Source organism: Drosophila elegans, unplaced genomic scaffold, assembly GCF_018152505.1.
Source record: "Drosophila elegans isolate 14027-0461.03 unplaced genomic scaffold, ASM1815250v1 contig_208, whole genome shotgun sequence".
In the NCBI taxonomy this organism is placed as follows: Eukaryota; Metazoa; Arthropoda; class Insecta; order Diptera; family Drosophilidae; genus Drosophila; species Drosophila elegans.
In genome coordinates this window covers 6,262,628-6,278,770 of record NW_024545578.1, presented here as the reverse complement: position 1 = coordinate 6,278,770, position 16,143 = coordinate 6,262,628, and the positions used below count along the sequence as shown (strand labels likewise).

General features: G+C 37.0%; 1 protein-coding gene across 3 annotated transcripts; it reads right to left on the bottom strand.

Moving 5' to 3' along the window:
• Positions 1–10,590: 10,590 nt before the first annotated feature.
• On the bottom strand, positions 10,591–15,830 carry LOC108146543 (organic solute transporter alpha-like protein). 3 transcript variants are annotated; one of them, XM_017272585.2, is made up of 6 exons: positions 15,729–15,830; positions 12,531–12,861; positions 11,461–11,873; positions 11,269–11,399; positions 11,004–11,194; positions 10,591–10,801 (listed from the first exon to the last, which is right to left on the bottom strand). In XM_017272585.2, the coding sequence occupies exons 2-6, from the start codon at positions 12,652–12,654 to the stop codon at positions 10,674–10,676; spliced, it is 987 nt and encodes a 328-aa protein (XP_017128074.1). In that variant the 5' UTR covers positions 12,655–12,861; positions 15,729–15,830; the 3' UTR covers positions 10,591–10,673. The 3 variants fall into 3 exon arrangements, with proteins under 3 accessions (XP_017128074.1, XP_017128073.1, XP_017128076.1); XM_017272584.2 differs by having other exon boundaries at positions 15,552–15,822; XM_017272587.2 differs by lacking the exon at positions 15,729–15,830 and adding an exon at positions 14,551–14,641.
• Positions 15,831–16,143: the final 313 nt, after the last annotated feature.

Sequence of the window (16,143 nt, the reverse complement as noted above, 5' to 3'; positions counted from 1 at the left end):
CATTATTCACAGGCTGAGCCAACACTTTCATTGATTGCCACTTGCTCTGCCAAACAAAAGACATATTTTCCGACAAAAGAATTGCATTGAAGGGAACGCAAGGTCTGGCAGCGATTAATATTGCAGAATATTATTAATTATGCATGCGACCCAGGGCTGAAAATGGGAATTCCAGTGTCTGTCTGGGCTGAGATAAAAAGCAGCAATAATGCAGTTCAGGAAGGAGAAGCCCAACGAAACTTTCGTAACTTTTACTTTTAACGACGACGGATATTTGATATTTATGTTGCACTGTCGGTGTCGAGAACTTTGCCATCCACGTGGCACCAGCAGTAACTCTCTACAGCCCTCTGAACTACAGCTCAAGAAATTTTTAGCAAATGTTGTATAAATATTTAAACAACATACCTCAAACCAATTTGAAAATTCGCTTTTTATTTATTCTTTAAATGCAAAAATTTTAACCCTTCTCAAAAAAGTAATAAAGTTTATTTGATTTAAATACACATACATATAAGAGGTTTTTAAAAAAACCTTTTATAAATGTAAACTATTTTATAAATAATTTAGTTAGTATTTTTCTCTGTGTTATTTCCGGATTCCTAAACTCAATGGCAATAGCCAAACAATGATAAACCTCGGGAGCCTCTCACTGGGGATGTGGAGAGGACATTGGCAGTAGAGTCTCGACAAGGGCTCATTTGTAATTCAACTCGGTTGGCACATTGATGTGTGAGTGGCAGCCTTGCACTTGGAATGTGTCTAAGTATGGGGGCGGGTATCAGTGTATCAGTGTATCAGTGCATCAGTGTGTTAGTGTGTGGCCTGTATCCTTGCAGTCCTTGCACGTTCCTCAGAGTGGCCAGTGGCTGGTGGATATATGTAGATATATGGGTGCCTAATGGCTGTGCCCCAGTTGGCTCTATTTCAATATGGATGGATTGCCGGGTGCTTAGTTCTCGACCAGCAGCAAGTCATACATAATGTCTCTTGAATCCTCAAAATCCTGGCTCTCAGAAACGCACCCTTTGCCGCCCGAGGACCTCCATTGAAAGGCCGTACTTGCGGTCATGTCAATTTACTGCAATTACTTTGGCTGCCGTTTGGCATACATTAATTGCAATACGGTACCCACTTGATATATGCGACGTATTAAGGCCTCGTTGCCACGTAATTAAAATTGTGTAATAGTAAATCAAGCTGATGTGCCCGTGTGGATGTGTGAAAGGCAATTTCAGTGACGTTAATGAGTTGCAATTAAGATTGATACTAGTTGAAGCATTGCCAGATTATGTCACTGTAAAATGGAAGTCCCATTTTTAACGTTATATTTATTTAGGCCGATTACCAGGCCACAAAAAAACAAAAATGTTCAAAGCTTACACGGAAAGTAAGCGAAGTATTTTAAAATGTAGTTTAAAAAATGTTTTAGCTTTTATTTTGTTGAGAATGGAAACTCTTTTTATAAACCCTTTTCAAATTATAAGTACAATTTGGTAGGTAGTTATATATGACAAATTAATTATTTTTTTGCTGTGTACTTGAGCTCAGCTGGCACTTGGCTCAATACGAATATGCATTGACGACAAATGTCAAATGAATAACCAAACAGCTTAACAAATAAATTCCAGGAACTGCAAATAAAGAAACAAATAAGTAAACAAATAGAGGGTGAAAAGAAAACACGTAGATAGGAAAATTCTTTGGCCAACGAAAATGTTGAGCTGCAAGCTGAAAGGCAAATAAAAAGGAAAAGCTGAAATCAGAAAGTGAAAAGTTGTAAACAAAATGCGTTGTATTAACGGAAACACCGCCCTTTTACAACCAAAAAAAAAAAAATCGAGGAAGCACACTCCCCAAAATTTATGTGCAATCAGTCCGACACGTATGCGGTACGTGGGTGTGTGCTGATGTGGGCGTGGCACCGACCACCCATCGACCAGCACCCACCATGTCCTGTTCGACATTGACACCCGCAAAGAAACGGCCAACAGCGAATGCCACTAAAACCAAAAGCCCAAAAATGCCAAGAGCAAAAACAACAACACAACTGACCTTTAGGACTAAGATGGTGGGCGTGGAATGGGGCGTGTGTCGGTGTAAACTGCGTGTAGGTGTGTGTGCGAGAGTGGAATTGTTAGGCATACATGTGAACCATTCCATTTGTCATGTGTTTGTGTTTATTTTGGCAAAAGCACATTACACCGGACAACAGGAGCCACAGAATTTGACAGCTTTGAATTTCAAACTGTCAATTGATCAGATTTTGATGTGGAATTTATGCCTAAATAGCTTGGCCGACTTGAGCAAACCTTTAATTAATTAACAACAACATTAAACAAAAATTCTTTTTTTCTTTTTTAAGGCATTACATTGCTTAAAATATTTCTAATTATACATATATTATCAAAAATATCTTTATAAATTAAGTATGAATTAAGTTCTTGTACATAGATATCTTTTATATTCTTGTATTCATTTATAAAACAATGTTCTGTAGTTCAGTGCTTCAGTCATTTCAGTTGGCGCCTTTTTTCTACGACCATTAATATGATTTTTATGCCCTGTTGTTGTGGGTACTTTACCCCAAAGTTGTTTGCTAATGTGTTCGGCATTTGTGGATATGACAGTCCCTTTCAAAATTGCGTTGTTCTCAGCCCCGCCACCCCACTTCGTTTATTACTTTCTCCATTTCGTTGTGCAATTAGCGTTGTTTAAAGTCTCGAAAGCATTAAGTATACGCACCGTGACCGGCCTGATAGGCCAAATGCCAATTACACAACCGCAAGCAGCCCCACACACACACTCACACTTCGGCGGCCTCCATTTACAGTCAATTATGCAAAATAAGCACATCAATATACCTGCACACTCACACACACACTCTATCGCTACCTGAACTACTGAGCTTGAATGCGAAATCGTCCCCCTTTTACCCCATGAACCCCTGTTCTGAGTCTGTGAAATTGGTTTGTCCATAATGCAATTGGAAAGCCAACATTGTTGGCCCACAGAGACTGGGGAATCGGGGTCCTGATCTTTGCATTAACGCCCATAATTAACGAAGCTGTTTGGGCCAGATATGAATATCGATTAGCCATTCTAAGAGTCGTAGACTACATGGTTTAAGATTTAAGGTAGTTGGCTTACAGAAATTTATAAAGACTAAGAATTTAAGGTTATGTAATGTGAGTCAGTTATTAGCTATGTAAATGACAAGCTTGGCCTTAAAATTTATTTCCATATTGTATACATTTTCTTCAAAAAAGAAAAACCCTTTACACCAGAATTTTTCAGCATTATCATGCTGAACAGTTTTTTTTTAATATTTTAATATAAACATATTGAGTACAACACCTCTTGTTTTTACCCCATTTTTCCAGACTGTGTGGCCAGTCTCCTGGGCTTTCATTTATTCATTTATGGATAAGAGTGCCTCATGATTTTCGACGCCCACCCACAGTCTTTTATGGGTCGGGTCTGCATTTCAGTTTTGGGGCTTGGCTCCACAGAGAACACCAGGGAATGCAAGTAATGTCCGGCAAACAATGAGAACAATGGGACCCACCTTTGCATAAATAAAAGAGCGGGTGTTGAATCTACCATTATAGATGGGAATTTTGCCGGGGTGGCGAAAGCATTTGGCCAGCATTCAGGACATTCCCCACCATGCGTATACGTGGGTAAACATTTCACTATTTGAAAATTAAATGGATTTCTATTTGGATTCACTGTCAGGACGAGGCAACTACTTGATGTCTGCCGCTCTGGCCAAACACTCAACCACTTCCCAGGCACTTCCACCAACCTCTCTGGCAAGTGTATAGAAGTGCGTTGACATACGAGCATGGTGTGCGCCACTGTGGCTATCCCTTATTTTTTGGAGTGCCCTCCCCACATAGAAAACACCCCGAAAACCCCACGCCCATGTCAGCAACAGAAACGTCCTGGGGGCGGGTTCTTAAGTGTTCGTAATGATTGTGGCAAGCTAAACTAAACTAAACTCGACTTGACTAGCAGCCAGTTGTCAGCGTCATCGTTGGGTTAACTCTCCAGGCAACGTGAAGTTAACCGCCCCAAACTTAACCCACCGAAAAACCCCCGTCGGCGTCGTCATTTTGAAGCACCACCTAGGGAAAATAGTGTTAATGATGCTGATCTCGGAGCACACGCGACGCATCCACGAGTGCTTTAATGGCCCTTCCCTCTTGCTCCACTTTATTCTTGTCTCCCGTGGCATCTTTTTGCAGTTTTAAATTTTTATGGCCATGTTGCGCACTTCCACTGGCAATTGTGTCCTCGCAGTTGCCGCCAAAGCGAAAGTTTTGTGGTCACATGAAGCTCAATGGTCTTCATCAGACTGCGGGTAACTGGTATGGCTTTCATTCCAAAGGGTTAAGGGTCATCCAAATTGGCCAGTTGAACCTTAAATCTGTGGTGGTAAAATTAGCCCTATGAGTTCTTAAAAGATTATCTTTTAAAAATAAAATAACAAAAGTTAAAAATCTAAACAGTAATTATTAACATACATATTACTACTATGAAGACTTTTAAAAATCTATGTATTAAACATTTCTTGTAGTTCTAAGTAGCTATACAAATTAATAAACCCTATAAATAGTTTCGAAAATCATTTTCTTAAATCAGAAAATCCAAAATTTGTTATAGGCAAAAATACTTTCTTTCTTTTTGGGCTAATGCCATAGGAGCTTGATGTAGTGTGTTTAAATATATGCACTAGACACGGTTTAATTCGTGCCATATGTTTGCTTGGCCAACAACCTTTTCTATCGATTACACAGCGTCCTTTCCGCTCACTAAGGTATTGTAATAAATTGCTTTTGTGGGGCTTAATTGATTAGCTCTGATCAGCTGCGCTCCAGGACATTCGACAGAGGACGGAATGTGGCCGGACTCGGCAAACACCTCGAAAGTGGCACTGGCCTCCAATATATTTATTCATTCCCTTGTTTGTTCACTCGCCGTTCTTGGCCGTTGACTGATGGTTTATTACTCCCTATATACTATACACGGCAATGCTATGCTACTTATTGCGATTGGCCAAGGTGAAGAAAAAAACAACAAGTCTTGTCCGCATCGACTCATTTCACTAATAGTAAAAGTAATCATATAAGCGGAACCAGTTGGTAAAAGAGGAGACTCCCAGGGCTGTGATTAAGTAAATTGGTTGGGAATATATGGTGAAAATATGCCTATACGATTAGTATTTATTTGAATTTTGTCTTCTCTTTACTCAATATACCATATACTGCTATACATTAAAGTACAGTCTTTGGTATAAGTAGAAATATATTTTCTCAAATAAAATTATTTATTTGTTGTCATTTTTGTTTGTTTTTGTTTTAAAACTTACAGACTCATTCTCACTGTCACCTGCTAAAATAAAAACGTCCATTTATTTAACCCAATTAAATCCAAAAACTTATTAACTGCTGGGCAGAAAAAAGTTTGAGTTGCTCTAATTGTAAACTTCTTAATCATTTATCCAATCACAATCCATGGTCCGAAAAATTGTTGCTTTAGATGCGGGAGATCCCAGTGGCGTCCCCGTTCAATTAAAGTAGTTTCTGCTGATTCTGCGACTTTCCGCAACGCCTTAATGCAATTGAGCTTCGTCAAGGCTGAAATCGTATACAATTGTACACAAGAAAAAATGTAAACTTTTTTTTAATCTGCTTGCTGAATAACAAATATCTTTAAAATTTAGTTCGACTTTTTCAGTAAATATTATTTATATATTTTTATTTTAAAAACATCAATGTATTAAAAAGATTTATAATTTCTCAAAACTTTTTAAGCTCGTGTTGGTACCATTTTCTTATACTCCTTTAATAAAATCTGAATTGTTAACAATTTTCATATATAAAAAACCGAATTGTTTCACAAATTGTAGTAAAATTTTTTTGCAGTGTACCCGTATCTCTGGCCATGTCCATCGACCTCGGCAGGGGAGCATTTGACAAGCGAGTCGTGTTACCAGCGCCTTATGCCAGTCTCTGTGTGCTGCATTATCCCGGCTTTATCCGAGCCACTCGCTCGGAGACACATATGCTGATGGGGGGCGGAGGAACTAGAAGGCGAAAGTCGGGAAAAGCCGGGGAAAATCGGGGAAAGTCGGTGAGCCTTCGCCGGCCTTGTCACTTATGCAAAATCCCCTAATGGAGGCATGCCGAGGTGTAAGAAAAACAACAAAAAACGGAAAACTCGAGCATGGCAATGCAGGCTGTATGCTGTTGCTTTTCTCTTCGTTTTTGTTTTTTTTTTGCTCGTTTTCTTGCCATTACATACAAATGCTCTTTAAGCGGATTTCGTAGCGTTTTACTTGTTTGCCATTGTTAAACTGAGTGCTCAGCATAAGGCTGCGACTCCCAGACGACCGCTGGACCAGCAGGATACTCGTTGAAGCTGAGCTGGTCCTTGCAGGCTGTCCGATGGCTTCGGATCCTTTGGGGATGTTTGGTCCAAAGGTAGGAGACAGTATGTTTTATTTCTAAGGAGTATGTGCCATTTTTAAAGGTTAAAAGAAAATAAATAAATATTCAAAATAAAATGTAACTAAGTAAACAAGTATCATAATATATCATTGTTTTCATTTATAAAAAATAGTAAACGCTTGTTTTGTTAATTTACATATTATGTACAAAACTCACAATTTTATCAAAGTAAAAATACTACCAGCATATTTCTTTTTTTTTTCATTTGTAGAAAGTGGCTTAAATATATATTAAATTAAGATGAATATTATTATATGAACAAAACTTTTGTATATACTTACAAATAATAATAAAAATACATTTCTAGGTAATTTGTCAAGTCGATCACGATATAAAGTATAATTCCTAATTTGATACAAAAATCAGAACTCAACCAAAAGTGCTTAGGCTTATTTTTCTTAACTTTTTCTTTTGGTTTTTTTGGTAAAAAAAAAAACAGCAGGGAACAGTTGGCAAACCCTTTTAATTATGCCAGAACATGCGCAAATATTTTCCTTATGGCCGCTTCACTCTTCGCTGCTTAACATTAATTAATTCTCGGCTTACGGAAAGCTCAAATGGGTATGTGTATATGTTTGGCCTGATGACTTGGGACCGGAAAAGTCAACTTTGGCTCGCCAATTTTTAATTAGATTATACAAAGTATATTTGCCTAATTTGATAAGAAAGTTTAACACAATTACTTTAGCTAAAAAAATTCGGACAAATATTTAAAAATGATTAAATTAAATAAAAATAATATTTTTTCTTTCTAAAAATTTAAAAATGCATATAAAAGCGAAGCATACTATTTATATTTCTTAAACAACAAATTTGAAAAAGAATTCACTTAACACACATGTGACTTTCAAAGGCTTCTAGAAACCTTTATAAAAGTATATGTACCGATTATTTTCAGATGCGCTCGTAATATTATTATTTAAGGTCCCTCTTACACTTTAGTGCTATTACATATGCTAAGAGCTGGGGATTTGTGCCAACCAGCCTATGAATTATTCCCCTTATTGATCCTTATGCTCGTCCATCAGTAAGTGCCGCAAATCAGGCGTCAACTTCCACCCAGTGAAATCAATCAAGTATAAGGCGCAGACGTTTGCGATTTTACGAGGCGAACGGCATCAAAAACAGCGACAAAAAGTAAGAAAAGAAATGTCATAAAACTTATTTACTTAGCACCAGCAAAATGGTCCAAGCAGAAGTCGGGATTGGTCTTAAACAAAAGGCAACAAGAAAGCAGCAGCATAAAACGATGTAGGAGCACAGAAACAAGCGGAATGCGAAGTCAAGTCAACGAAAATGGGGCTGTCAATAATCATAAAATTACAGGGGGGAGAAAAAAATAAGGGAATTTACCAAAATCGGGGAAAAGGAAGCGAATGAGAAATAAGATGCCAGGCGATGCGATGCGATGCGATGAGCTGCTACTTGAATTTGTTAAATTGCCTGTGAATGACAAATATTGTGTTATAATTTCTATTAAGAAAATTAAGCACCGGCACCACATTGCGTATGCGCATTATTTAATTTGTCTAAGTGTTGTCGCAACAAAGTAGTCGTTACTTGGATTTAAAAAGATACAGCCAAAGTGGGGAGATCTTAAAGGCCTCGAATGGCGGCGGCATCTAATGGACAGTGACATAAGACACAGACTGACAGCGAAGTCCAGACAGCTTTCAGCCCAATCCCTCTAACGTGTTTGGACTTGGCCAAGAAGCGTAGACAATGGCCGAAAGCGACAAAGCGACTTCAAGTGGGTGGCAAGACATTAAAATGGCATGGCTTCTTTAATTTTGTAGCCCAGCCCACTTTCCCCTCCGTAAAAGCTTTATGAATTTTGTATGCATCCAAAAAGTGAGCTACATTAAATTGAAGTTTTTTTTGGGACGACATCAAAATGACAATGCTAGGTCTTGACAGAATATTGTTGCCGACCCGCAGGCTTAAGCTTCAAAAATAATCGATTTGCTATCTGATAAAAACTTAAGTGACAATAAATGTTAAGAATAGTTCGTGTCATACATTATTTAACTGTCTCAAGCTAAGACAGCAAAGTGCTTAATCAAATAAAAAGTATTCCAAATTTGTCATTTGAGACCAGAAGCAATATTTTGTTAGAGCAAATTCTTCAGTTGTCAATGCTCGAATATCTTTAAGAATGGTTTGTTTATTAAACTTTAAACTTAAATAGCACAAGAAAACGGTTGAATGCTAAGCTATGGCTTGATTTAAAGAATACATTTTAAGTGAAATTTTGTATTTCTATAAGTTGTATTTACTGACTCCAATTGTTAATTAAAATCATAACTTCCCACATGCTGCAATAGGGAATAATATAAAATCAAGGGTCCGTCTTGAATGGCGCAAAAGTTCGTTGGCTGGTCGTGTCCACAAGTCATCAAAATGAGCAGCGGATACTTAATCTGATTTACTTGCCTCAGTCAAGTCAGAGCAAACAGGATAGCAGCTGAGGCCTTGGCGAAAACCGAGCAAACAAGCGTCTTCATAAAAAGCGACATCTCGACCGGGCCAAGAGTGGATAAATGGGGGGCTAAGGGGACTGAATTGGTAAGGGAAGAGGGACCCAGGACTTTGACTGCCATGGGCTTCTCATAGCTGGCGTTCTGCGGCGTTGTGTACATCATAAAAGAGCGATAAGATAACCATGCCCAGCGACAAGCGAACGTGGCACTTGACTGCTCCAAGCCCTGGGTGCCCGACATCCTCTAACCACCCCATAAACCGCCTTCTGATACCCTATATTTATTTACAGGATTGAAGTTAAGACTTGATTTCTTAATATTTAAAAAAATAAAACATAAATATTCTGTTCTCATGTCAATGAGAATTGATAGTTTTCACGACTTACCAAAATATATATAAAGACAATATAAGCAGTACTATAAAAATAATACAAATTTTAATTTATAACTCTTTAATATTGGTTTTAGTTCATACAAAAAAAAAACATTTATATATTTCTAGATGTTCAATTCTATAATGTTGATAGTTTTCACGATTAACAAAAATGAAGACTTAATTTAGTCTTAAGTATTGATTAACACTTTTTAGAGTAATAAAAAATCCTTTTTAGATAAATCTACGATACTTGATAACTTGATAACTTGAGGTACTTAAGATACAATTTGAAATATTTTCTATATATTCTTTTGTCCCAAAATTTTATATAATTCGCATCACCAACGTTTGATAGAATCTTCAGCATTTTCAAGGGTATTCCCAGCTTAGTGAAAATTTCTCTCTTTGCTCTATATTTGATTTTCATTGCCCGACGGCCTTGGTCCACCTCCAAGCAAACAACAACTAAATCCTCACTTTCTTCCCCGTCCACTTCGTTTGGTTTCTGAGCTGCCAGCATCTTTAGTGTGATTTATTTTGGCAGAGCACAATGTACTTTTATTTCAAATAAATCATAAATTTCGACGCACTCCCTTGCAGTGCACAATTGTTGTAGATGTTGCTACAGCTTCAGAATCTGCCACTCCCCCAAATAATGTTTCCCCTTCTCCATGATTTTCCGTTTTTTTTTTTTTTTTTTGTATAGCATTTTCAAGCCTGAGCTGCGATGTATTCTGGCCTATGGCCGCGCTCTGCGACAGCAATTGAGTTATCCGAAAAGGCTATCTAAACAGAAAGGAAAATGTATATGCGTTCAGATATTTCATATTATATTTATTATATTTTTATGGCACTTGGGCATTTGGGCTCAGTCGACCGCCGTTTTGTTTGTCGTCTTGCAAAATGTAAAACGGATCTCGTCCCTCTGCAAGGCCGCAGGGAGAATTATGAGCTAAACGCGGCACGATTTGCTAGATGGGTGTGGAATATATGGTTCCTCCACTCAAAGAACTGGCCAAGTCGAGCGGGAAACACATGATTTGTGGCGCTTTTTGTAAAGCCAGCAAGTCAAGTGAGATTTAGTTCGTTGTGTTATGGCCTTTAAGTTTGATTAAAAGCAAAACACTTAGTTTTGTTGACTGAAATTACTTTCTTAAAATTAATAAAATAAATTATCATGTTTACATTCCAAAATTTAAGGACACGGAATATTCCCATATAAATTTAACTAACATTTCTTTATTAAATTTATCACAATTCTTTCTAGCGTTTCTACTAGCTCTCCAACAGTTGGAAAATCACTCAAATGCGTGTGACTTCCTTTTCCTTATTGACTTCATCGATTTGAACTTGAATAGGCGTACGATATGCACTCTGAACCATCATGGACACCAGAACCATTTCTACCAAGATCAGGATGTTGATGATAGCTAAAAGAGCGAAAAATTTAGATTAACTTATAAGCTTATAAAGTTACTCAAAGAAAAAAACATAAGTTTATTTTTTTTAAAGAGATTTCGAAATCGTCTATACCTTATTTTATGGTCTAGATGTTTGGTCTAGTAATTTCAAAATTTGCAGATGTAAAAATTATTTTTAATTTCTAAAAATAAAATATATTGAGGTACTCACTTTGCTTGTAAATGGTGTGATTGATGGGATACTCCCCGCCCATTTTGATACCATCTAGCTGATCGTACAAAACCAGGTACTGTAGTTTGCAAAGCATTACCACCAACTGGAGGCAAAACATTTTCTTCCTTAGCTGATAGTCCCCACGAAGCTTTGTGATCATTCGCACCGTGATTTGAAGGGACCAAGCGCTATCATTTAACCATTTAATTTAGAATTTGTATAAAAAATTTGTAAAATAAATAAAGTAAAATCAAATATTTACCCCAGGACAATCGAGCAGACGATGAAGGGGATGAAGAAGTACATGACCTGGTGGTACAGCTGAATGTCGCGGTAGTACAGGATGTTCATGACCAGCATGATGGATCCCTGCCAGAAGGGCATTTGCCAGACCTACAAATTAAAGATGTTTTCTAGTACAATATTTCTGTTTAAAGCCTATTTCCAGACTTACCATATATCTGGAGATGCAGAGCTTGGCCTTTGTGGGAATTACCATTGGCAGGCAGACGCAGCAGCAACAACAGGGTGGGGTATTAAGTTGCACCGCCTCCCCGCCCGTCTCCTTCACGTAATTCTGCTCCGAGTTAACGTAACGGAAGAGGAGGGTACGGAACACGGGTCCGCCCACCATGAACATCACGTGCATCACCGTGTGGCAGATGAACCAGGAGTAGGGCACCAAAATGGTGACCAAAGCAGCCACCGAGATAATCGGATACAGACCGACCATTATAATCGAGGGCCTCAGCAGCGCCTTGTTCAGGTGACGACGCAGCCGGGAAACTGTCGTCGAGAAGATGCAGATGTTGAGGATGGTCAGCAGACTGGCTATGAAGATGGCCAGGCTGAGGAAGGCAGTCATGTCTGTAAGTGAGTTCGCAAAAAATCCAATTAGTCGGGAGAGCAGGATTTGCTTTCAATCAAAAAGGAAAGGTGGTTATTGTGGGGCCTAATTGTGGTATCCCAGGATACTTTAACTAACTTACATTTTTAAAAGGGGTTTGTGCGCCTGCAGTATTCCCTTGGATTTCATTATTGAAATTTAAATTATTTTTTGATTTTATTAGCTGTGCTCGGAGTTCAGCGATTTTGTATTACTGACTTGCGGAAAGCTTGACTTATATATTTTTGGGACAATGTTTTCATATCTATAAAATCTAGAAAAAATAATGGTCAAGGCTTCCTGAGATTTCTCATTAGAAAAAAAGAAAAAAAATTACCTTACACTTTTTTAAATCTTCAAATGTCTTTTCTGTTTGTTCTCGTGTCCTTCTGGACACCCTTTAATGTCGATTATTCTAAAGTTTCTATATATAGCAATCTTTAACAGTTGACAACAAAGTTAATAAGTTTAGTTGACAACTACTAATGTAATATTAGACGAGTAAATAAGTTTTTCTATCTAATTGGTTTGACAAGCATTAAAGTACTTCAGTGGGCTAAGGAAATAGATAATAATATTTCAACTTGTTCGAAAGAAAATGTTTTTTTTATTAAATATTTTTTAAATATAATACTCACTTTCATAATACTCTTTCACAGTGGGGTGTGTTCGCATGATAATTGTGTTATTTTCCTGCCGATCTAACACCTGCGATATCTCCTCTGACGGATCCATCGATAAATAGTCCTCACTGGCATTCATTGTTCGGCTTTTATACTAAAGGTGGTAAATTCAAACTGGGGCAAGCTGGTGTAATACTTCCTGGTTTTTCTTTTTACAGTACAATACTTCACTTCACATCTTTATCATTGCTCACACTATGCAGGTTAGCTCACTTTACACTTTGATTAGCACTCATAAATGTATCTTAAAGTTTGCATTAGCTGTTATATATTCGCAATGTGGGTGCTGTCGAGAAAAATAGGGAAAACACAAAGAGAGGCGTTATTTATCGCATCAGGTGAAAGTGCAGTATTTGTTGGTAAGTAACTTATTTAAATTCGAGGCAATGCCCTTTACTAGGTTAAATTTGACGCGACTTGTTTTAAGTAATGAGTTATATATTATAATTCACGCTAACCAAATGTCTAGACGAAATATTAATACACTCAATCACGATTCCATTAACTAATTAATGGCGAAAATACTTTTCCTGTTCCCTTATTTTAAAGCTTTTTGTTACACAAACAAAATAAAAACTTTTTATATCAATAATATAAATAATTTTATGTATTTAAGCTTTTTCCTGCTCCTATGAAAATATAAAAAAGTTATATTTAATTTTATTTTACAAAAAGCCATATACAAATATTACAACATTTTCTTTCAATTGTTTCGTTTTATTTTTAAGCACTTACTACTCTTAATAGTTACAATCCCATGCATCTGCAACAAATCTAATTAAAAATTTCATAACAAATTCCATTTACTTAAGCTGTTAAAAGAGCATATCAACATCGTTAGGTTTTTAACTGAAACGTTAAGTTCCAACTAGCCCAGATGTTTTTCAAAAATCCGGGGAGACGAGCACGTGACTGAAGCCTTGGGCGATTGAAGAGAGTTCGGCCAGGTTTTTGAAATTCAAAGAGACCGTGTTGGACTACCAAATATTAAACAGGTTTTCGAAAGCATAGACGGGTAACAGACCGGCCATACTAAAAAAAATTTTACGAGTAGCTTGCCTCATTGCACTGCGCGTTATGTAATCTCTTTGTTATTGTCCATTTCCAAACTGGTTTTATTTTTTGCACAGTAATAACGCATACAATGCCATGTTGAAAGTACCTGTAAACGCACTAAAAACATGATTCAACATCTCACAGCTCCAACAACGACCTTCAGCTCTGATCCAAAAACGTGTCAAAGTCCCCGCGGTCTGACCTCAATTTCGCCTCAGACTTCAACGAAATCCGGCGATGGGGAAGTGAAGCAGAATCATGTCTTATCACCAACAAGCCAGAGATCACAATTTACCATCTGACGATCCAATTTCATCAGCTAACGAAAAGAGAGCACATCCATAATTAATTTACAATATCGCCATAAATCAATTTTTTTCCAGCAATTAGCACGAAATTCGCGGATTCGTTTTGGTGCTTAGCACATTCTAAAATGCGTAAAACAAACCGCGAAAATAAGCGTCACAAATGTAAGCATAAAGTATATATATACTTTTTCCTGGATTTTTTAACAGTTCGCAAATGGATTTGGCACGTTATAAACAGCAAATAAAAATTTTTTAATGTACAACAAAAGCTGAGCTCCAAAACGTGCCAAAAGAGCAGAACAATCAATGGAAATTTTGCATATCAAGTTACACTAAAACCCAATTAAAGACTAAGTTCATTAAACATTTAATTTTTTAATCGAAAACCCACTTTAAAAAAATGTATATTTTTTACGTGGAAAACCCATTTCATAAAAATAAAATTAATGTTGTGAGACTGTCTTTAAAATTGCCACAGAGAATTGTCGAAATGAATTGTAAACATTGGCCCCAACCGAACATTTTTCATTTTGCTGTTGGCACATTAAATGTGGAAACATGGTTAAGCGAGAAACTTCTCTTAAATTTTTTCATTCATATTTATTTCTTACATCTTTTTTGTCATCTTGTGAACGGCCCTGACTCTTATATTTCCGAGCTTTTGCGGGTAACGAATTTTAAATATTTAGACGAGACAAAACGCTGCAAAATGAATGACCAAATACACGACCTTACGCAATGCAAACAAATTGAGCAAAGCGGAAAATGCTTGCAAAAACAAAAATTAAAGTGGACCCATAACGTGAAATCAAATATAAATACAATACAAGTGCAATGTCTGGGAGCAAAAAATCAAAACCAGCACTCAGACCGCAAAATGTTATTTGTTTTATGGTCGACAAACCAAATCATTTCCCTTCTGAAATTCGCAAGAGGAATTTTCGGAAAATGAGTTGTGAATGCAAGCAATTTTCCTGTCTTTTCTCACTAAAGATAGCAATTCATTAGACAATGTGTCGAGTCAAGACATTTCGGAATGCCAGCTATCTAGATACGAATGTAATTATTTTACTTGTACGATAAGATGTTTCAACTCCAATTTATCACACATTTTTCAGTTGAAATGAATTAAACCAAAACAATTTTGTAAATACGCAGAAACCTTTGCGTGAAGTACAAACTTCCATTGAAAAATTCATTTGTGTTCAGTTAATATCTTTTTTAACTGTTTAAAATAATGTCGAATGGCGGTTGGCTAAGGTAAACACTTGTCATACAAGTTAAATAAACTAATATCATTAAAGTTTAATCATTAAACTCTAATTAATTTTCTAAACTACAAATCACTTGTCTAAGGAAATGTTTTAGGAATGGTATAAAGGCTAAGTGTACTTATTATTCTGAAAATATTTTAAGTAATTAAAACCTCGCAGTCAAGCAGTCCTGAAAAGTTGACAGTCATAAGACTTCATTGCATTTTGAAATGTCCTTGACATTGCACTCATTGAATAGTTTATAAGAATTTCAATTAAAGTCAAATGCATTTCAACTTGTCTTTTATTCATTTTGATTGCTTCGGCATCAACAAATGAAAAGAGTAATTATTCATTACATGTTCACACTGCCAGTCGTTCATGTTGCATGCGGTTGTATAATGTAAAGGGTCGATCACGAGTTAAACACATTAAAAGGGGAGAATCAATAAACAATAAAAATACATTGCACTGCAATTGGTTGAATTAATTTTGTTTGATTTTTGCACTTTTCTGTATTTTTATTAGCTGCTTACAGTTTTCACTCTCTCCGCCTTTCTCAGTTATTCAGCTATTTTGTGCACTTTTTTCAGCCGCGTGTGTCTTATTCGCTCGCGCTCTGTTCAACAACTGAAAATGAAACTCAAAATGTTGTAGTGCCCATGCTGATCACGAACGTGAATGCGCCCATCTCAGACCACGGGCTATTTGTCGGCAATATGGCTATATACAAACATACATGTGCAGGTGTGTGTGCGTGTCGGCCAAAACAGAAAATAGCGGTAGCAAAATACAACAAGTGCTGCTGACGCGATGTGCTAATCGTCATTTGTCGATTTCAAACGCTGCTGCTGCTGCTGCTGGGAAAAGTTTTCTTAACACTCGCTCGTTGCGGAAGTTGGTTATTTGCCGATCAATAAGCGTTTACTTTGGCCACCTGAAGTGGTTCAG